Source organism: Nannospalax galili, unplaced genomic scaffold (assembly GCF_000622305.1).
Source record: "Nannospalax galili isolate Female #2095 unplaced genomic scaffold, S.galili_v1.0 scaffold1080, whole genome shotgun sequence".
Classification (NCBI taxonomy): Eukaryota; Metazoa; Chordata; class Mammalia; order Rodentia; family Spalacidae; genus Nannospalax; species Nannospalax galili.
Window position 1 is genome coordinate 362704 of NW_008347121.1, and position 23299 is coordinate 386002.

At 48.6% G+C, this 23299-nt stretch overlaps 1 protein-coding gene across 1 annotated transcript in view; it reads left to right on the forward strand.

Annotated features, from left to right (window-relative positions):
* The window catches only part of Cdyl2 (chromodomain Y like 2), a 180629-nt gene extending 157586 nt beyond the window's left edge, over nucleotides 1-23043 (forward strand). The window contains exons 4-7 of the mRNA XM_008843458.2: nucleotides 4854-5026; nucleotides 13365-13575; nucleotides 18874-19017; nucleotides 22204-23043. Of these exons, the coding sequence (XP_008841680.1) occupies nucleotides 4854-5026; nucleotides 13365-13575; nucleotides 18874-19017; nucleotides 22204-22362 (687 nt within the window). The 3' untranslated portion in view covers nucleotides 22363-23043. The remainder of the gene's footprint in view (nucleotides 1-4853; nucleotides 5027-13364; nucleotides 13576-18873; nucleotides 19018-22203) is intronic.
* Nucleotides 23044-23299: the final 256 nt, after the last annotated feature.

Sequence of the window (23299 nt, forward strand, 5' to 3'; positions counted from 1 at the left end):
TCTGTAGGGCTGCTGTGTGTGGTCACTGGTTACTAGTTCCCACTTAGTCTGGAAGTCAAATTGTGCTCCTGGGAGCTCACCTGTCAAGCCCCAGGCTTGGTTCACAAGGGACTGCACTCCTGGTCTGCATCAGTCTGTTACAGAATGGGAGGATGAGGAGGAGTTATGGATCTAATAATTTCGGCGGACTGACCAAGAAAGTGAGCTAGTGACCTGGTACAATAATCTTGAAATAAAGAGATGGTATTGTGGAAGGAATGCAGATTTTGGAGTCTAGCAACCTGGATTCCAATCCGTGCCCACTTCTGTTACCTGGGGAAATTATTCTGCCTCTGAGCCACCTGTTTACAGAAGTGACATAACCTATTCCTTGTGGACACTCAAGAGCATCTGCCACCCAAGGGCTCAAAAGTAAGTATTCCTACTGTTGTTAGGCTGAAACAGAGGCTGTGCCTAGTCGGAGCATCTGCCACCCAAGGGCTCTTTTAAAAGTAAGTATTCCTACTGTTGTTAGGCTGAAACAGAGGCTGTGCCTAGTCACCAGCAGGCCCACTTCGCTTGTTAGCAGAGGGGCCGGACGGCGCCCTTTCACAGTGACAGTTGAACTTTTCCTAGTTGGATGGAATGGCCACATAGATAAAAAAAAATCCATATGTGACTAGATGCATTAGCTCTGAGGCCGGGGCTGTGTTGTGATATTTTTCTTGTTAGGAACATAGTACAGAAACAGGAGAGAGCCCCTCAGGAAAGTGGCAGCAAACCAGGCTTCACAGTTCAAAGCTTGTTCACACGCCTGTTGGAAGAGGGGCCCAACCCTCTGCCGGCTCCTGATACCTCCAGTGCCTGAGGCCTCAACTGGCATCACTGTCAGGACCTGTGGCGTTCTTTCTGTTGCTGTGATGAAACACTCAGAACAAAGCAGCTTAGGGGAGGAAAAGGTTTATTGCATTTCTAGGTCACAGTTCATCACGAAGGGATGTCAGAGCAGGAACTACAAGCAGGAGCCTGAGGTCAGAAACCATGGAGGAACTTGGGCTGGAGAGATGGCTCAGTGGTTAAGAACACTGGTCGTTCTTGCAGAAGACCTGGGTTTGAATCCCAGCACCCACATGGCAGCTAACAACTGTCCGTAACTCCAGTTCCAGGGGATCCGACAGCCTCTTCTATCCTCCGCGGGCATTGCACGACATGGGTGCACTTACCTACATGCAGGCAATACATGCATACACATAAAATAAAAATAATAAATAAAATATTTTAAAAAAGAAAGAAGGCTGAGCTGTGCATGGTGGTACATGCCTTTAATCCCAGCACTCAGGAGGCAGAGGCAGATGAGGCTAGCCTGATATACATAGTGAGGTCCAGGCCAGCTGGGGCTACAGGGAGACCCTGTCTCAAAAAAGGAAAAAGAATAAAAGGAAAAAGCAAACAAGCAAGCATGCATGTTGAGCACAGGCCAGAGGAGCAAGCCAGTATGCAGCATTCCTCCAGGGTCTGTGCTTCAGTTCCTGCCTGACTTTCCTCAAAGATGGATTGTCCTTGGAAGTGTAAGATGCAATAAACCCTTTCTTCCTCAAGTTGGTGTTGGTCAGAGTTTTAGGACAGTAACAGAAAAGCTAACTAGAACACCATCTCAGTAGCCCATTCCTCCTTTTTGATGTTGCTGTTATTTTTATTTTGAGGTATGGTCTAAGTTTCTCAGGCTGCCCTTGAACTTACCCATGAACTTGTGAGCCTTCTCTCTGTACCACCAGGCCTAGCTCCAGGCTTAGGCTATTTATTTCTTCCCAAGTCACTGGTAGGGTAGCTGATGAGCCAGCTACAATCCATTGACAATTTAAGGTTAGCCAGGAACTGCAGCTCCTTTCTTTACAGTAGAGTTTCTCTTCATTCATCCATCAGAGAAGCAAAGTTCATTTATGGGTGTTCGTTCGGGGAGGCAGATGGATTAAAGGACCTGCAAGAAGGTGCCATTCCTCCTTTCTGGTGGTCAGTTTGAACAGCTGTGGCTGGCACTGTGTTAGGGAGTACTAGCTCACATGGCTGACTTGGGTCCGCAGGATTTTGGCTCAGATTGACAGCAGCCCTGGCTTCTCCATCATCATGCATCGATTCACCCGTGTCAACCTACAGGATGGAGTAGGAGAAAGTGAAAGGTTGTGGGTGTCAGTTTGGAACTTTCTCTGTTCTTAATGTGGTAGCTTTGGGCACCGTCTTCACCACTCTGAGGTGTCCTTGCTTTACCCATAAGTCTTTCCAAATACACTTGTCTTCTGCTTGAAGTCCATGCTGTTTAAATTTTGTTTTCAGGGTCATAAGAGTGACAAACTTTATTTTTACCCTTGCCTTTGAATGGTAATTTAGATGGTGAAGAATTTGTCTGACATGTTCGCTTGTCTTCTGCTTGAAGTCCATGCTGTTTTAATTTTGTTTTCAGGGTCATAAGAGTGACAAACTTAATTTTTCCCTTGCCTTTGAATGGTAATTTAGATGGTGAAGAATTTGTCTGACATGTTTTCTCAGCACCTTGACCGTTATATTCTGTTACCTTCCCCTGTTTGTGTGTGTGTGTGTGTGTGTGTGTGTGTGTGTGTGTCCTGTTTAGAAGTTTGCCTCTAGTCAAAGGTTTGCCTTTGCCTCTGTCTTTGCTTTAAATGTGGCTTTTGTGAGAGCTGTTCAAATGAAGGCCTTTGTTAGGCAAACTGATACCTTGTCCCCAAAGATCTTCATGTCTTAATCCTAGAACCCAAGATTATGTTATGTGTGCAAGGATTAAGTTTTTAGGAGTGAAGGTTGCTCCTCAGCTGACTTTGAGATGAAGAGAGTGTTCTGGAAGGTCTCCATGGTCCCAGTGTCATTGTGGGGTCTTTAGTGCAGAAGACAGAGGTGGTCTGAGAGACACAGAGTGAACAGTGAGAAGACTTGGCTGACCATTGCTGGTTTTGAAGGTGGAGCACAGGACCAGGAGCTGGGCGTGCAGAGACCTGGAAATGGGAGGGAAATGTCTTCTCCCTTAAGGCTTGCAGGCTGGGATACGACCTGGCTCCGTAAATTCTTATTGTCTATCTCAGACACTGCCTCTCCCTGTTCTCTGTGACATCTGGAGACAATGCCCGCACCGTCTGTTCTAAACCCCTTGACTTACCTTTTGCCCGTCTCTCATGCTGTCCATGTTTTGATTCTAGACTCAGGGCAGTTGCTCCAGATCGTCCAGTCTGCGGCTTCTCCTTTCAGCCACTTTTAATCTGTTTGTGACGCTGCTGTTCATGATGAGGACTTTTCCTCCTTTAAATCTATGGTTTTCATTCTCTGGTCTTCATTTTCCACACACTGCCATGCCTTGCTTTTGTTATTAACATTTAAAAATATTTTATTTATTCTTTATGTGTATGAGTGTTGCCTACATGTGTGTAACTGCACTAGTGTCATGCAGTGCCTGCAGAGGTCAGAAGAGAGCATCGAATCTCCCGGAACTGGAGTTATGGACAGTTGTTAGCGGACATGTGGGTGCTGGGAACCAAACCTGGGTCCTCTGCAGGAGCAACCAGTGCTCTTAACCACTGAGCATCTCTCCAGCCCCTATCTTAAACATTTTTTAATGTCATAGTCTCTTTTAGACCACCGTGACTCGAAGTTGTTATGTAACCCTCCCATTTTTTGAGTGTACTGGTTTATTAATTTATTTTTCAAGTGTCTTGTAATTTTTGGTTGTGAGCTCATCTGTAGCAGGGATTATTTTCCTGTGCAGTATTCTCATGTAGTTTAAGTTTCAGTCTCTCTCCAAGGTGTTTCTACATTCATTTTCTTGAAATGCCTCAGGGATGTCACTAGCCCAGGCCCAATTCCCACCTTAGTTAATTTTCTTTTTTAAGATTTTATTTTCAGTTATATATATGCATGTGTGTCTGAGTGTGGGTTTGTACACATGAGTGCAGTCCCCTCAGGGGCCAGAAGAGGGCGTTGGAGTCCCTGGAGCTGGAGTTACAGGCACTTGTAAGCTGATGTGGGCACTGGGAACCAAATTCAGGCAGAAGGCACCGCTTTACTGCGGAGCCACCTCTGCAGCCCCTTCTGGAGATTTGTCTCCTTTGTGGTATGATAACTCAGATCTTCACATTCAGGTATAGAGCAGTCCTGGGGTTTTAAGCTCTCATATGACAAGTACAGTGTCCCCTTTAATGGATGAGGTAGAGGAACAAGGATATCCTTTATCTAGAATTCACTATCCCTCCTAGGAATGTGAGCCTCCAGGTGGCCACAGCATCTCCTGTCCCTTTATTTATTCTTCACTGTAGACCTTGAATGTGGGTGTCATGACCCCTACTTCTAGGCAAGGAGCTGGTCCCATGGATAGTACATGGTAGAGTTAGAGGTTGGTTCGGTTATGGTGCCAAAGCCCTCTCACCATGGGCCACCAATAAGCCCTGCAAGGATCCGGGGCTTATAGAACAAGAGTAAAATTTAGCTGAGTCATCCAAAGGGGCTTAGTAGCCCACTTGACCTATATACAGGATCTTTTCCCACACCTTGTAAGGGGCTCAGCCACCAAATACTGGGAGATTTGCACAGGCTCATAGGGACTGACCACCTCATCAGGCCCCTGGGTCTAAGCCACTGACCACAGGGCCTCCTGGTTAGTTGTTCTGATTACATCTGTGATGATGCTGGGAGGCTTTGGTTTGTAAGGTCTCCCTCCTGGTGCTGGACATGTGCTTTCCTTCAGGGATGTTTTCTGCCCAGGCAGATGCACATTTGCTGACTCTGTCCTAAGGAGTTCATCTGGCATATGGTCTGAAAGTCCTTGGCTTGCAGGATAGGCACTCACAGCTCTGCAAATGCACTTCTGCCCTCAGATCATGAAGGAGGTCCGACGAGCACTGTGCAATGCGGCCACAGACGATAGCAAGTTACTGCTGCTCAGCGCTGTGGGCAGCGTGTTCTGCAGTGGCCTGGACTATTCCTACCTGATTGGTCGGTTGTCCAGTGACCGACGGAAGGAGAGCACACGGATCGCAGAAGCCATCAGGTGAGCCCAGCTTCTCTTTAGACACTTTGGGGAGGCCTGCCAAAGATAACCAAGTTTAGCAGATGGAAGCACCGACTGCTCTGTTAAACTTAAATTTCAACAAGGAGTTTTATTTTTAGCATAAGTACATGCCTAGCAACATTTAGGTCATACCTATATTTTTAAAATATTGGCTGTTTATCTGAAATCTGATTGTTTTCCAATGCTGGGGATCCAACCTAGGGCCTTATACATTCTAGGCAAAGGCTCTGCCATTGAGCTGTATCTCCGTCTCTGAGTGTGATTTCTGTTGGCCAGCTTGGACTTTTGCTACAACCCTAATGGCATGCTTTGCTCCCTAGGCTATATCCTGCTTTTCTTCTTTTGATAAAAGAATGCAATGCCCATGTATTTATGCATTCTACTCCTGTGTTCGGCCTGATGATGGGGTATTTGATTGTGTGGATATTTCTGTGTCCTGGAAGTGGTGTGACTCAGGGACTGACTAGGAGGAGGACAGCTGGGGATACCCTGACAGACAGCTGGGGATACCAGTGGGGTGGGGTGTCATACCCCCTGCATGCTGAGCAAAGGTGGGAGTGCTGAGGGTAACATATGGTCCAACTCTCAGTACCCATTTGGGCATGTAGGATATTTGTCTCCCTGTTTATTTGTGTGTGTTTTTGTGTACAGGTACATGTGTGTATGCATGGGTATATGTGGACATGTGTGGACATGTGCAAACCAGAGGACAACCCCAGGGGTTGTTCCTCAGGTACCACCTTGTTTTTTGAGGCAGAATCTCTTGCTGGTCTGAAACTTGCCAAGTAGGCTAAGCTGTCTGAGCAGCAAGCCCCAGCCTGTCTCTGTCTCCCCAGTGCTGGAATTACAAATGTATGCCATCCAGCCCAACTTTTTAAAAAATTAAGATCTGTTTATTTTTATTTTCTGTGTATGAGCAATTGCCTGCCACCCAGCTTGCTTTTATATGGATTCTGGGAATCCAAGTCAGGTCTTCATGCTTGCTGGGTTAGCACTTTTACCAACTAAGCCATCTCTCTAGCCCTTCCCAGTTCTTCATAGAGGTAGCAAAAGCCAGTGAGTGAAATCTTCAGCCAGACCACTTAGCTGATTGACACCAGTCGCTCAGGCAGCCACTCTGAGACAGTCATACCTGCTGCCCTTTATGACTATCTCTGGGGAACAGACAGAGGACTCTGCTGAATCCCTCTCATTGGCCTCAGGACCATGAATACTTACTCCACACAGTGTCTCAGAGCCTCAAGCTGCACACTGGGGATTCTTCAGGAGCTCTAGTCTCTGCTCTGTGACTGAATCGCTTCAGAGATCGATCCCCGCATGGCCATTGGAGGCTTAGGAGGATGCATGTCTCCAAGAGACTCCTTTGTGTGAATTCTGAGTCTGACTTTGGGTGAAGTTTCCCTGGGTGCTTTGCTTACAAACACCTATGGGCTTCCTGTGGCAGAATTCTCCCCAGAAGGGACCTAAAAAGCCTGGACAGTTACAGAGAGAGTGGAGGTTTTCGACCACTCCTGTTTGCTGAGTGCAGCCCAGTCCTGGCCATGGCCAGGTGGTTCGATCTCCACGTGGGACCAACTGTATCTTTTCAACACCTGCTTTTCCCAAGTTGGAGGAAGCAGCAGTGTCCTCATCGATGGGGCCACCAGAGGACACCCCAGGACCAGAGCACCATCTGCACCCTTAGGAAGTCTTGCTCACAGTCTCCTTCTGGTTTATTAATATCAGTGGAAGCACTTGTGGCATTTCCAGCCCAAGGAGACCTGTTAGATCCTGGGTTTCTGCTTTGTGCAGACGCAGCTCATCAACACACAGACCTTTTGTCCCCAAAAGATATGTGCGCCTCCAAATCTGTACAACCTATGAAGGTGACTTTATTTGGAAAAAGAATCTCATTGTGATGAATTTCAGGATCCTGAGATCCTAGATTAGAAGGGCTTTAAATCTGAGAGCCGCCTTTATGAGATGGGTTATGATATGACGCTAGGTGTAAAGATAAGAAATGGGGATGTGATGTGGAGACAGAGACTGGAGTGAGGTAGCTGCCAGGCAGGGAGCACCCAGGATGGGTGACACCACCAGCCACTGAGAAGAGGCCTGGGCAGCTTTTGCTTCAGTGTCCCCCGAGGGAGCCAGCCCTGCCAGTGCCTGGACTTTGGATTTATGTTCTCCAGAATAAGTTCTTGGTGTTTTGAGTCATACTTTGTGATCCATGTTGCTGAAGCCCCAGGAAGATACTATAGCCCTGAAGGAAAGCATCAACAATCTTTCTGGAATCTTCTCTCAGACCAGGTCCATCCCAACTTTTATCCTAACATCCCAAAAGCCACTCCTGGAGTAGGTAACTGTGGGTGACTTAGTATCTGTTGGGTAGGGACCATGGCCAGATCATCTCTGACAGGTTCTGGTAGGTGATGCTCTGGGTCAGTTGTAGGCTTAGGAGGAGTAGAGACAGTGCCAGGGTACTAAGAATAAGGACTTGCAGCTTAGTCACCATGGGAAGTGACCTGGAACAGAAATGGATCCCCACTTCACATTCATCCCTTCAGCCTTTCACTGCTGGCCTCTCCAATGAAAACAGCATTTCCATGGCCTGCCCCTGCCTCCAGGTTTCAGATCTGTCAAAGCTGTGGCCTCTACTTGTTGGGTCCTAAGAGTAACAGTCCATAGCCTCTAGAGGGAAAACAGCATTTCCATGGCCTGCCCCTGCCTCCAGGTTTCAGATCTATCAAAGCTGAGTTGAGACCTTTTCTCCCATCCCCTGTGGCCTCTACTTGTTGGGTCCTAAGAGTAACAGTCCATAGCCTCTAGAGTCTTGAGAACCCAATCAAGGGAGAGATGTGTGGGCCAGACATGGATGAAGCTATTACCCATGAGAACCTGGAGGAAATGTAGCTGGGGCCTGAGGCCCAGACTAGCTTCTGACATTCCCAGCTGAGCAAACCAGGGCACTCCAAAGCAGGGAAAGGGGCATGAGAAGATGCCAAAGGCTTCAGTGTCGCCCCTGGAGACACACAGCCTGGGAAACTCAGGCAAATGCCTCCTCAGTAGACAAGAATGCCCAACAAGAAGGGAAGGTGAGCAGAGAGAGGGACTTCTTCCTGATGCCTTCAAGGGAGTGGAAGTTGCTGGAAGAGGCAGACACAGGAGTGGGAAAGGGTTATCCCCTGCATCAGTGACTCATAGACCTGACAGCATGCGGAGACAGCATGCGGAGACAGAAGGAAGGAGTATTTCCTAAGCCCGGGTGCCTGGCTGTGTCCTGGGAGGACCCAAGAGCTTGTCTGTGATAGGGTAGCATGTCTACATGTTTAAAGTCAATCATGGTTTCAAAGTGTGGCCAGGGAAGAGAATTCCTAGCTTAGGTCAAACAGGAGGTTTCTCCCTGGTGGACTGAGAGCATTATGGATTGAGAGCATCAGGAAAACCCTTATTCAGGAGAGAAAAAGTGGTTAGAAGATGTAGGAGGCAGGATCAAGATGTCAAAAGGGCAAGAGCTCATAAAAGGGTAAACAAAGCCACAAAGTGGCCACACAGACAAGAGGGCCCTCAGGTCAGAAGCCCAGCCTCACCCATCAGAAGTGAGAAGCCTCCTGTTCCCATAACTTTGGACTGCTCCTTTGGAGTCCACTCTTTAAAGTTGGATGCATGGCCTTGCAGTGCATGTTTCAGAGTGTTCTGTGGACTTCTAGAGATGTGCCTGAGTCAAGTGCACTGTGAGGGGGAGTTTGGTTCCTGCCACAAGTCCTGCCTCCACTTCTGTAGACTCCCCAGGTATATGGACATATTCATGGGCCAAATGGTCTCCTTGTGAAAGAACACTCATAATCCATCAGGGATGAGTGTCTTTTCGACCTAGAAACATGCATCCCTGATCTCCATGTAACCTGAAGACATCCCTTGCTGTGATCTTCTAGGCGACCACCTGACCCAGTATCTCCCCGACCCATATTCCCCTACCCAGCCCATCCTTGCCTAAAGAACACACACAGGACTGGGGCTCCACTTCCCTTGTGCAGATGTCAGATGAGGGAACCAGCAGATGTGGGGAAACCTCAGGTGGTTCATCAGCCTGTATCAGGACCATCCTGAGGGATGGGTGTCCTCACTTGTTCTGTGTACAGGTGATGCAATGCTGTGTACAGCAGGGTGTTCAGGGAGGGCCACACCCACCTCTGTATGGGCTGGTGTTGCAGCATTACGCACACAGCTCCTCTCACTAACCTAGCGGCTCATCTAGAAAATGGGAGTCATCAGCACCTTAGTTCCAGTCTCTGATGGGGGATTGCTAGGATTGGGGTCGGGGAAGATCATATAAACATCCCACACAGGCTACTCCAGGACATGTTAAGTGCTTACAATAGGCATAAAACTTCATGACCTTGGGTGCTAGAGAGATGCTTAGCAATTAAGAGCACTGACTGCTCTTAAAGAAGACCTGGGTTTAAAACCCAGCACCCAGGCAGCTAACAATGATCCGTAAGTCCGGTTCCAGGGGATCTGATGCCCCCCAACCAGGTCTATGTAGTGAATTCCAGGCTAGCTGGGGCTGTCAAAAGACAAAAACAAATAAACAGAAAATCAGGATGTTGTGCCAGTGGTATGCACTGGTAATCCCCAGGAGGCAGAGATGGTGGATTCCTAGGCTTGCTGCCCCAAGCCTAGCCTGCTTGGTAAGTTCCGGGCCAGTGAGAGACCCTGTTTCAAAAAGCAAGGTGAACAGTGACCTGAGGAATGACACTTGAGATTGACCTCTGGCTTCCCATGTTCACATGTAATACACACATAACACACACACAGAGAAGAAGAAGAAGAATGCCTTTGTAGTTGTGACTGTTATTTCTGTTTCTGTTTCTGGCCACAGGCTGTTAAACTAAACCTGGTGGTGAAGTAGGTTCCGGGAGAGTCATCTGGGGCCCCAGGTGATAGCCACCATGTGTGTGTGGTACTCACAGGTCCTAGAGGTGACTCTGGCCCTCCTGATTCTGGTTAAAGGGAATGGGCAGTTGGGTCACAAAAGAAATGACAGTTTCTCTACATAAAACCAAGATGTCTGCAGCCATATAGTAGCATTTTGCTTTGAGTCTTCTCTGAGCTTGGAGAATGGAACACAGACCACCTTGAATCAGATGAGAACTGTGGACAGACACACAGCCCTGATCATAGCAGCCTGTTCCAGTGTTCCCCATGTGCCAAGCATGTGCTAGTCCCGTTAATTCTCACTCATCTCTATGGGGAGCCAGTGCTGGCCTTTCTATTTTACAGAGGGAGATAAATGTGGATCCAGAGACCAGACAACTTGCCCAAGGTCTGACCATTAGTGAGGGGCAGAGCTAAGATTTGATTCTGTCAGACTCTGAAGTTCCCATCTTCTCTGCCACTTCAGAGCAACTGGGCTACCCGGTCAGACTGTAGACACAGGGCTCTGCAAAGGCCAGGGTTGTTCTTACAGCCTTGGACACTGGAGAAGACAGAGAGAAGTTGTCTTACCCTAGCCCACCACTGCACTGCTGTGAGATCAGATATCTGAGCCGCAGGTCTGTAATGCAATATCCTGTTTGCTGTCTGACTTGTGCATCATCAGGGCCCCTATGATAGGGATCTGCTGCCTGAGGTGAGAAGGGTTGTATGGACATCACATTTACATCAAACAATGAAACAAATGGCTGGCGGGGAGGATCCCTGCTGCCCTTGCACAGAGCTCAGGTTGGAAACCATAGAGCAAAAGGCTCTGAGTCTTAAAGGGGAAGGCTCTGTAAGGGGTGAGGCCTGCAGTAGATTCCTGAAGGGTTGTCGTGTGGATGACAGAGCTGAGATATGAGGGCATCAGAAAGGTCCACCTAAGACCCACAGCATAGAGGCTGACTTGATAACCATGGGCTTTCTGTGTCAAGGGGGCTGTACTGATGCCCTCAGTATCTTTAGAGGGATGTCTGTGTCAGGAGGAAGGTGTGTTTGAGGAGTCTGAAAGTCCTTCCCAAGTCTCAGATCCTAGATTTTGGAATTGTATGAAGGTTCTCAGAAATGAGACATCGAAGGAAAATCACCCAGAACTTTGGGTTCCCAAGAACTTCCATGAAAGTCCCAGAACCCCCACAGACTCAAATTACATTGGCCAAAAACAAGACAGTGACCTAACCTAAAATCAAACCATGAGGTTAGGAAGGAAAGCAGGAGATGACCACTGAAAAACCAAGCACCGGAAAGCAATACCACCAGAATTTTCTCTTTAAAGCGGTGTCTTCCGGGATGTTTGGTACAGTGGGGCCAACAGTGACTATGGTGAATTCACCATCTCAGGCAAATGTGATACCAGAGCTTGGGTCAAAGCTGATACTCTCCCAATGACTTACATAAATCTCAAGGGCTTAGCAGAATAGTATCAACTGAGAAGGGATTAAATGAGCTCTACATGTGTATTAGTTAAGCATTAGTTGCTGTAACAAGCAAACCACAGTTATAGATAATGGCTCAACTGGGCTGGACATTTATTCCCTGTATATGGAAACTTGAATAGATGTACCATCCACCCATGGCTGTCCTCTAAACAGTGCCTTAGGAGCCCAGACCCTTCCATCCTGTATACCCCAAAGTCCTCCCAGACGGTCTTATTCATTTAGAGGGCAGGGCTTAGAGGGCTTCATGATGCGGGGCTGTGTGTATCTGGAAATGGTGTGTGTAACTTTGACTCACATTCCATTGGCCAGCTATTGTGACTGGGCCACAGTCAGCCACAAGGAAGACTGGGAAATGTGGTCCATTAGAAGATCTAGGAAGAAGAGGGAAGGGGAGATAGGTTTGGTGCACAGCTGCAGTCTTTACTCCCCTTCTGGGAGACTAGTGTATATTTTTCAGCAGTTATTTTCGGAGTGCTAATTTCAATATTGTTAGAAGCCAAGCAGGGCCACAGGCAAGTTTGTGAGTGTCCTTAGGGGCTAAAGGAGAAGAAGGATTCAAAAACAAGCAAACAAGTAATCGGGTAATTACACATTATGATAGTGACCTTTCTACGCCCTCTTAGAGGCCTGTGGACAGGCACATTGAGGATCAAGAGTGATGCAAAAGACTTAAGCGAGGGCCGACCAAGGTCATGGGCATTGGAGTCTGTTTCTGTAACTTGGTAGTTTTCAGTCTCTCATCTGAGAATACTAATTATTGCTGGGTTCACTAGACATCTTGGATCTTTTCTTCATGCCCAGATAGATATTCAAATGTTATAGATTTTGCATAACAAGTAGAGGAAAGACAAAAAAAAGCATTCAAAGGCAAAGTCGTTTCTGGGGGCCTTCTTCATAGGTAAAGATGCTAGAACCTCGATCAGTGCAGCGTTGTCAGGCAGAAGAAGCATTGCCCTATTGCCTAGACTTGATTCCAGAAGGCTAAACCCCAAGGGAAGCCCAGCATCCTTCCCCAGATTCAGATAAGGCCTTCCTAACACAACCCTCAGCAGCACCTTCAGAACTATGTCATCCCAGGATTGAAAGAAGCCTTAGATGTCAACACGTCCCTACCCACATCCACTATCTGAAGCTTGAATTTCATCTCCAGCCTCAACCAAAGGGATCATCAAGCCAAAAATGGAATTCATCCAAGAACAAAGAACTTATGTCTCCCAAGTCACCAGTTCTGTCTTGGTGGTTGATGCCTTTGAGATGAAATTGCCTCTGAGGAGCACCTTTCTTTTGGGTCTGGTTTAGAGTTATAAAATAACAGTTGTCAGGGGCTGGAAATATGGTTCAGTGGTTAAGAGCGCTGGCTGCTCTTGCAGGGGACCCAGGTTCAAATCCTAGCACCCACAGGGTGGCTAACATCCATCCTTAACTCCAGTTCTAGGGGATCCAACATCCTCTTCTGACTTCCAACATCCTCTTCTGACTTCCTCAGGCATTGCATGACAGGGGTGCACTTACATAAATGCAGGCAATATGCTCATACACATGAAATAAAAATAAATAAAATATTTTTTAAAAAATTCCTGTTCCCTTCCTTTAATGCATTCAGCTTTGTCAGTATCTAGGACACCTGTGGAATTCACTGCCCAAGTCGTGGTTTTTGAGAGTAGAAGAAAAATGAGAGTCAGGAGCAGAGTTGGGGTATCACACATGAACTAGGCCAAGAAGCACATGTCGCAACCCCGCTCATTCCCTCTGAGACTCTGGCAGCTCTGCAGTTCTGTATCTAGGCCGTGCGGCCCCTGACTGGCCTTCACTTGCTTCTAATGACCAAGTTGTGTGCCATGGTACCTGGGAGAATCAGAAGCATGCAGAGGGGCTCCTCAAACTCAGGCCACCAGTAAAAGAGGGTCTTCTCTCTCCTCCAGGGACTTCGTGAAGGCCTTTATCCAGTTTAAGAAGCCCATCGTGGTGGCCATCAACGGGCCAGCACTGGGCCTGGGTGCCTCCATTCTGCCTCTCTGTGACATCGTGTGGGCCAGCGAGAAGGCCTGGTTTCAGACACCATATGCCACCATCCGCCTCACGCCCGCAGGCTGTTCCTCGTACACCTTTCCCCAGATCCTGGGTGTGGCACTGGTAAGCCTCCTATTTCCCACAGCACCTCCCAGTCTGGGATGTGAGTGTTTGGGCCTCGGCAGGACCTTTCCCTGTCCTGGGATTAGAATCTAGCAGTTTCTTATGGATGAAACCTGGGAGGGTCTTATAAGCCTCTGGAATCTGTCCTGGTATCCCTGGCTGTTCAGAATTGCTGGGACTGAAGTCAGGCTGGTCTCAAGGTTGGAGCTATTGGTGTCTGATGGAATAGCTGAGATGAGAGGTTAATGATGATGTTTACTTTTTCAAAAATATTTTTTTATTTTATGTGTATGAGTGTATTACCTGCATGTGTGTAAGTGCATCTGTGTTGTGCAATGCCTGAGGAGCTCAGAAGTGAGTGTTGGATCCCCTGGGACTGGAGTTCCTGATGGTTGTTAGCCACCATGGGGAGGGTGGGAATTGAACCCTCCACAGGAACAGCCAGTGCTCTTAAGCACTGAGCCATCTCTCTAGCCTGATGATGTTTACTTTTTCAAAAATATTTTTTTATTTTATGTGTATGAGTGTATTACCTGCATGTGTGTAAGTGCATCTGTGTTGTGCAATGCCTGAGGAGCTCAGAAGTGAGTGTTGGATCCCCTGGGACTGGAGTTACTGATGGTTGTTAGCCACCATGTGGATGCTGGGAATTGAACCCTCCACAGGAACAGCCAGTGCTCTTAAGCACTGAGCCATCTCTCTAGCCTGATGATGTTTACTTACTGAGCGTCTGCTATATTCCCTGCACCATGCAGAGTGCTCCTTCCTTTGAGAGAGCTGGGTGTTTAACCAACAGCCCACCATAGGTACAAGAGCTGTCTACACTGACCCTGTGACTTCTCATCCAGTGATGTAAGAGAAGCGAGAACAGAGGGAACCACCCCAGAGGTTCCTGTAGATCAGGCTCACCATCCTCCCTTCATGCACACATCACTAGCCAGGACTCATGGGGTATGGAAGGCAGGAAGCGCAATCCAGCTGGGCATCCAGGCAAGAAGAGGGAAAGGATTTGAATGATCCCAAGCTGTCTCCACCCCTTTGAAAGTTGTGGAGATTTCCATCCTGCAGATGGAACATGAAAGCCAGGAAATCTAAGCAATTGTTTCATCATTAAGCTGGGAGGCCAGGGAGGCCATGGAGTCCACTGTAGGCTGTGGTCAGACCAAGTCAAGGCATGTAGTGGTGACCAGAGGATACTGAAGGCACTCACTGTGTGCTGGGGCTTTACACAGCCCTGTGAGGAAGATAGTGATTCCCAGTGAATATGTGTGGCACCTGAGGCTCAGAGAGGGTAAGGGAGCTGTGCAACAGTGGGTGATAGGGTTAGCTCAGTGAGTAAAGTACTTATCTCACAAGCATGAGGACCTGAGTTCAAGCCCCAGAACCCACATTGTAAAATCTGGGCATGGTGGCATATGCTTGTAATCCCAACACTGGGGTGACAGCAACAACTGGATCTTTAGGGTCCACTGACTAGCCAGCCTAACCTACTTGATGAGTTCTAGACCAGTGAGAGACCCTGTCTCAAAAAACAAATGAGGAACACCACCAGAGCTCATCCCCAGACACTGGAACTCACACATGAACACACATAGACACACAATAAAATAAGTCCGTAGAATGCACTGATGATTGTGAGGTTTAGACATCCATGATTCTGTCTGCCCAGCCTGTGGTAGAATAGAGTGACATCTCAGCAGTGAGTCTGAGGTTAGCAGAGTCGGGCTTTAGAAAGTCAGGCGAAATCTAGTGGGTGTTGGAGTTGACTTAATGCTGCATCCTTTGTCAGCTGACTTCCCACCTGTAGGTGCTCAGACCATCCTTTGCTGATGTCAGCAGACTCTGTCCTCAGCTCTCACGGCTGGTCAGGATCTCAGGAAGGTTCCTCCTGCTATAGGAGAGCCAGTGAGCCCTTCTAAGTCCTCTTTGAGAATCCAGAGTGTTGAGCACTCTGTGACCTGCCAGGAGCTCAGGTAGACAGGGACATGGGTCTTGTAGTCTGGGACTCTGTGCTCCAGCTTAGTAGTTGGTGGTGATCCCATCTTACACAGGAAGAGCCCCTCTGAGGAGTAACCTTGGAATGTGACATCAGGTTCCAGGCAGAGGGGACACAATAGAAGGACTGATCAGGGGGTGAGCTATACAGGCCTTGGAATTCGAGGTGGTGGGCATTAGGAGGGTGGGGAGAAGGTGGTGTAGATGGATAGACAGGCTGACCAGGACCGTGGACTGTGGCCAGTGGGGAAAGTGTTGGGATTTCAGTGCAGTTCAGGCTCCACAAGGTCGGCCTGGGGACCACCGGAGGCACCCCTGGGGCCCACACCCTGCCGGAGCAACAGGACCTGAGTGGCAGGGCCAGCCCCGTAGCTCCATGGTGGGGCCCACTGTCCAGTGCTCTGGAGAGTTCATCCCTCCTTCTGCTGTTGTGCAAGTCGTTTGCGAGCTGTTCCTGTTTGCAGATGGGCCTCAGGTTTTGTCTTTGTACTTTTCGGTTCTATGCAGGGTAGTTATTAAATATCTGCCTGTCAGTGAGCCACAGTTGTCGGAAGGCTGGCCCGCACACTGGAGAACGGTGATGGCTTCCAGCCAGCCAGGCGCTCTGGAATCGCTGGGCAGAAGTCAGAGGGAGGAGCAGAGGCTTTCCACTTTTAGACTTTCTTCCTTCTCTCCGTGTGTGTTCCTCTCTCCCCTCGATTCCATAGTGGGGGTTCAGGCCTTCCTCGGTTTTCACAGTGAGTGGCTGACAAGCGGTACCCCTTCTGTTTTAGAGTTTTTCCTTTCTTCTTTCAAAAGCAGCAATAAAAACAATATCCTTCATCACCCCTCCACCACAACTGGCCGCTGTTCCAGCAGCACCGCCGTTAATCCAGCTTCTGTGCTGGTACCTCAAAGCCATAGGCTATCGTGGTATTTCCAGGGTGGAGGAGCGAACTGAAACCTTAAGGATAAGTGACGTACCTAGAGCCTGTGTTGGGGATCAAACTCTGTCAATCTTGAGATTGTCTTAGCTCTAGAGTGGGTCTCTTTTGCTCATTTTTGTGTCTTCATCAGTGATGCTGTGACCTCACCAGCCATCCAAGAAGCTCTTTTCTTGGGCTTGTAGCTAGCGTTGATGTTCTCTCTTCAAAGAGGGCGCTGAAGGAACGTTGTTAGAGATGACTGGGAAGCCCTCCCATGTATTCAGGGGCCCTGAGTGCCTCACACCTACCAAGGTGTGAGCATGAGCACAGATATGGCCACTTGCCACTTTGCCCCAGGCCCTCCCAGCTTCCTTTGAGGGCCTGAAAGATGGCGTTCTGTTCCCAGTGACAAGTTCCCCGGCCTGGCCTGATTTAGGCTCCACGTCTATGGAGCAGGCCAGCAGATGGGATCTGGAAGTCATGTGGACTCAAGCACTGTGGGACATCTCAGGTGGCTCTCAGCCTCACTGGGAGTGAACACTTGACCTCCAACACCAGCTGTGGGCTCCTGTTCACACCAGTTTCTCCCTGTTCTCTGTGGCCACAATAATGTTTAACTGTCTGGTTTTATCTTCAGTCTTTTCTGAAACTAAAATGAGTTGATGGAGATGTGTTCTTGACTGAGTTTTGTCCTTCTGTTGTGTTTGTGGAGGGGTGGGGGAGGGGAAGGAAGCAGAGGAGGAAAGACACCAGGGTTCCATAGTCTCCTTCAAGTGTGTGCCTTGCCTCCAGTGGTCTAAAACCTTCCACCAAGTCCCACCTCTTCACTGCTTCCCAAGAGCATCCAGGTGGGAGACAAGCATTTAAACTATAGCCCTGTGTATGACAACCACAAGTTTCACAGCAGAGGGAAATCCTTAGAGGAGTGGGGCTTAGAGGCAGCCTAGATAAGGCCAGCCAAGGAGGGTGTTTTCCACCCTGTAACTGCTCAGTGTCTTTGGCTAGCCTGGGGTCACTGGGAGATGCTTCTGTACATTGGTTTTAATAGTCCTGAGGTTGCTAAGTGTGCTGGATGCTTCAGTGGTCAACTTGATAGACCTGGGAAGAGAGAACTTCAATTGGGAATTTCCTCTATTGGACTGACATGTGGCCATGTCTGTGAGGCTTTTTTTTTTTTTGTATCCTTGAGTGCTGTGGGAAAGGCCCAGCCCACTGTGGGTGGTGCTACCCCTGGGCAGGTGGGCTTGCCTGGGTTGTGTAAGGAAACAGGCTGATGACAGGCCAGAGGAGGAAACCTAGACAGGGTTCCTCCATGGACCATGCTTCCTGACTCCACACTTCTGTCCTGAGTTCGTTCCTTGGCTTCCTTGGAAGTTGGATGGTGTCCTAGTCTTGTAGACATTGCTATGATGAAACACTCTGACCAATATCAACTTGAGGAGGAAAGGGTTTATTTATCTTACATCTCCCGGGTCATAGTTCATCAGGGAGCTCAAGGTAGGAACTCAGGGCAGGAACCTGGAGGCAGGGGCTGGAGCACAGGCCATGGAGGATCGCTGCTTACTGGCTTGGTCCCCTGACCCCTCCTCAGCCTGCTTTCTTATGCAACACAGGCCCACCTGCCTAGGGATGGCACCACCCACAGTGGGCTGGGCCCTCCTACATCATTCATCAAGAAGATGCCCCTCAGACATGGCCACAGGCCAGTCCAAGAGAGGTAATTCCCCAATTGAGGCTCCCTCCACCCAGGTGTGTCAAGTTGACACTAAAGTTATCCAGCACAGACGGTGATGTGGAAGTGTAAGGCGAATAAACCCTCTCCTCCCCAAGATGGTTTTGGTGAGACTATTTTATCACAGCAATAAGACAAACTCTAGAATCCAGAATCCACCTTTAATTAGCTTAATAAGCTCAATGAGCCCTCTAAGAGCTTACCTCCCTCTTTCCCTCCTTTCCTCACGGACTGACTTTAGAACGGGCTGTAGTTGGCCGTAGTTGTCCCTTGGGCTCACTGACATTAGCCTGACTCAGACAGGAAGAGCTTGGCTCATCTGTAGTTGGAGAGCTTTCATATGTAGGTAAATCACCCCTTCAGTCAGGCCAGGGCATCATCACTGAGATGAACCCAACTGGTAGTGCACAGCCACCCAAGGGCCAGCCACCTGATGCGGGATCGCTATTGGGTACACAGGGCTCAGTAAACATTGGCTCCTTTTTGTCAGATTAATGAAAGCTGTGACAGGACAGATCTTGGCATGCAGTTCGTGCAGTGTATCTGACCCTGGATTGTGAACCCTGCATCGAGAGCGGAGACAGTCATACCTGGCCAGCCCAGGGCTCCCTTGGGGACATAGGCGGAGCTCCGGGCTTCAGCCATCTTCTGCCTTTGCTCTTTCAGGCCAATGAAATGCTGTTCTGTGGGCGGAAGCTCACTGCCCAGGAGGCATGCAGCAGGGGCCTGGTGTCCCAGGTCTTCTGGCCCACGACGTTCAGCCAGGAGGTCATGCTGCGGGTGAAGGAGATGGCATCCTGCAGTGCTGTGGTGAGTCTTTATGTTGTCCCTGTGCTGTCCTTGTGAATAGATGGTGTGCGTGTGTGTGTGTCTGTGTGTCTGTGTGTCTCTGTGTGTGTGTGTGTGTATGTATGTGTATGTGTGTATGTGTTTGTGTGTGTGTATGTGTGGTGTGTATATGTGTGTGTGTGTGGTGTGTGTGTGTATGTGTGCATATATGTGTGTGTGTATGTGTGTGTGTGTGTGTGTGTGTATTTGGAGTTCTGAGGTCAACTAGGAGTGTCTTCCTCTGTTGGTTTCCATCTTATCTTTCGAGGCAGGGGCTCTCACTAAACCCAGAGCTTGCCAATTTGTCTAGAGTGGGTGGCCAGCCAGCCCCAGGAAACCTCCTATCTCTGCAACCCCAGCACTAGCATTGTAAGTGCATGCTACCATGCCTGGCATTTTGCATGGTCTCTAAGGGATCAGACGCAAGTCCTCATGCTTGCATGGTAGGCACTTTAGCAACTGAGCCCTCCCCTCAACCCCCAGAGGTGATGCAGAGTCAGTGAAAGGCTTCTTCAGTATTAGACAACACTGCCTCTCGGGACTGAGAGCCTACATCTGGGCATGTTGCATGTTCCACTCTGTGCTCAGCTGGAAAAGGCTAATGGGGGACATTGGTACTCTGGGGTAGCAAGCACTGCTCTGAGGGAAATCCTGAGCACCCACAAAGCTCAAAACCCTACAGCTGCCACAGAAAGGGGAATCCCAGGACGAGCGAGGTCAAGGTCTAGAACCAGCCCTGGGTGAGACACCAAGCGCACTGCCCCTGTGATCTCCTCCTTCTCCCCAACCTAGTGCTTGGCACATCTAAATGCCACTTTTTGACCCCAAAGATGCACTGACGAACAGATGAGTAACACTGTCAGAGGCGGCAGGTTTAATTAAGTGTTGATTTTATCTCAAGACAGAGATTCTGAGCACCAGAGGGGACTGTGCTGCGGGGAGGGTGAAAAAGGGCCACACCGGGAGGCCAGGGCCAGTCACCGAACTGAGACACAGGCACTGGAGGATAAGGTCCTGCATTCTTGACCTTACAGGAACAAAAGTGCTGGGCTGGACCTGTGGGCCATACCCATTGACCTTCACCCTACTCCCTCTGTCAGTATCCCCCCAACTGTCCTTCTATCGACATGAGCACCTACTCATCCTCTCCTCATCAGCCCTTTATTGAGCACCAACTGTGTACACCCTAACAGCAGTGCCGACAGCCAGGGTAGTGACGGTCTCCCTGCTGGTGGACACATCACTCATGAGCCACATGCCTTGATGTTTTTATATATTCACTTTTAACTGATCAGGGTGACTGACTCTTTGTTTGAGACCCTCCCCTTTTAAACTCTAAAGATGTTGCATCCCAGGAAACCCCACGCTTCATGCAAATAGGCATGCTTGATTACCCCAGAGCCAGTTTCATAGAGAAGGAGGGGATAGCGTTCAATCAGAGGAGACAGCTAGCATATGTGAGGAGGGAGTCAGGGAGTCAATAGTCAGTCTAGACAGTAATGTGGCCAGTTTGCCCAGAGACTGCTGGGAGGCAGACCTGCACTGCAGTGAGATGTATGGTCTGTACTCTGTGGGCAAAGGAAGGCACCAGGGTGAAGAAGCTATAGAAAGGACACCTGATGGGACCAGCCCCTAGGAGAGGCCCACTCTGGAGAAACGCTACATAGAAATGAATACAGACCCAGGAGCTTTGGAATGACTTCCTGGGAGACAGATCTCCAGCAGGTTGAAGCCCACAGCCTCTGGAATGTGGTGCTCATAGGAGACAGCAAGTCTAGGCTGAGAGGTGCTTAGAGCCTTCAGGACCATGCAGTGTTCATCCTTCCAGGCTTCAGGCGTCTGGGGTTCCCCGTTTGCTTTTATCTGAAAGTGCCTGGAACAGTAGAGCCTTGACCTACGTGGAAGCTGGTGGAGGCCGATGGAAGGAGACATGTGGCTCTGGGGATCAGTCAGGCTCAGATTTCTTGTTGAACCATCAAGCCCTGGACCTTTTCAAGGTCCTTCCTCTATAACGGTATATAAAAATATGACCTATCTTCAGTTAAGAGGATTAAGTGAAAGAAATCAGGAAAATACTTCTGTGGAGCCTGTTCATGATGGTCATGATGGGGTTATTATTAATACTATAGTTACTAGTACTTGGTACATGATCATTATTGCTCATTACTACAATTGTTGTTGTGCTTGCTGAAGTCCATTAATATGATTGGGTCAATATTATTTATTATGATAATTCATGTAATTATTATTCATCACCATGACTATTGATTTTAATGATTGTTGTGATAATGCCAGCTACAATTATTGTTATCTAATACTACCGTGATGTGATCTCTACTGTTATCACCACTACTGTTGTTTCTAATGTAAAAGAGGCATATCTGTCAGGTGGGCCGTGGGGATGCTTTGACAGCCACTGCTAGCTCAGTTTAGTACTTCATTTTCTGTTCCCAGTCATCCTTGGGCCAAGTGTTCTTTTTCCCGACAGATGCGTGGTATGGGGAGGTCAAAACAATATCTTGTAAACGCTGTCATGACATCCATAGAAAATGGCTCCAAGGAGTTGTGGACATGGCTCCGTTGGTAAAGTGTTTACCACACAGTCACAAAGACCTGAGTTTGACACCCCAGAACCCATATGAGAAAGCTGGTGTATCAGCGTGAGGGGTCCAGTGACGGGCAGATTCCTAGAGCCTGCTGGCCAGCCAGTCTGCCCAGTCTGTAAGCTTCAGATTCAATGAGAGACTCTGTCTCAGAAAATATGTGGAGTAATTGAGGAACATGCACACACATACAAATACACACACACATACACATACAGAGAGAGAGAGAGAGAGAGAGAGAGAGAGAGAGAGAGAGAGAGAGAGAGAGAGAGAGAGAGAGAGAGAGAGAGAGAGAGAGAGAGAGCACTAACTAGTTTTATGTCACGTCACCCTTGGATAAAAGATGAGACCCCTCTGGCGTGGGGTACCATGCCATGCCCCAGCCATCCTATGGGCAGAGGCTTCAATATCTTGACCACCTGGAAGCCATTCTGGCCAGTGCTAGTAAACTGACCCCAAGCCCAGGTTCAAGATGCCCTCTCTCCCCTGGCTGTGGGCACTGCAAGGCCACAGAGAGTGAGCCCAGCCCCAGGCTGGCTAACCAGGCGTGTGCACTTCCTTCCAGGTTTTAGAGGAGTCCAAATGCCTGGTCCGAAGCTTCCTGAGGTCGGTGTTGGAGGACGTGAATGAGAAGGAGTGTGTCATGCTGAAGCAGCTGTGGAGCTCGTCCAAAGGCCTGGACTCCCTGTTCAGCTACCTGCAGGACAAGATCTATGAAGTCTGAGGGCCCTGGCTCACTTGACCCCACGCTCAAAGGGTACCTGACTTCCAGCTCGGCCCTGTGTTCCCAACATTGGAGCCCAGGGTTCACCCCGGCCAAGAGTTTGTTGGGTGTCTCTTTACACCTAGGGTTGTGTCCATTCCTTGTGTCCTTTGGTTGCTCCTCATTGGTTTGATTTCGTGTAACAGTGGGAAATGCTGCGTCCTTGGCCTCCCCACGTCCCTGCCCCACCTGGCCGCAGAGCTCTCCAGGGCTGTCTTCCCAGGGCTCTGCCAGGCCCCACCATCCTTTTCCCACTTGCTGAAACCCAGCACCACCGTGGTCCAGGAAGGGAAGACCACTCTCCCTCGTCCTTCCGACTCAGGCTGTGTCTACACAGTGCCTCCGACTTGGAGATGAGACCAACATGGCTCTCTGATTAAGTGTAGATCTGGGACCAGGAGACAATCCTCTTAGGGAATTCACAGACCAACAAGCACGTGACTGTGTGGGCCCGGCCTCAGTCTCCTCTCCAATGCAACTCTGTGTGATTCTTAGGGCTTGGTCTTAAAACCCAACTGAGTGATTTACAAACCCAGATATTGTACATTTAGAAATGTTTTGTTAAATATATATTTTTAAAACAATGTAAGTGGAAATTCTGATAATTTATGTGTATTATATGTAAAGCTAGTTTTGCAAAAACATGAACTACTAGGAAATTTTTTTTCTCTTTATTCGGACTTATTTTATTTATTTATTTTTGTTTATATATTATGAAATCTGTTGTTCACACAGATCTTATTTTCATACTGCCCTGGACCAAATACTATTCAAGGTTCATGCCGTTTGGTGCATTCTAGTGATGAGCCACACAGAAGGAAAGTTCAGAGATCAGAATGGAAGGATTTCTGTGGATTAAAAGGAATACCCTTTGCGTGTAGCTTTCGTAACACAATGC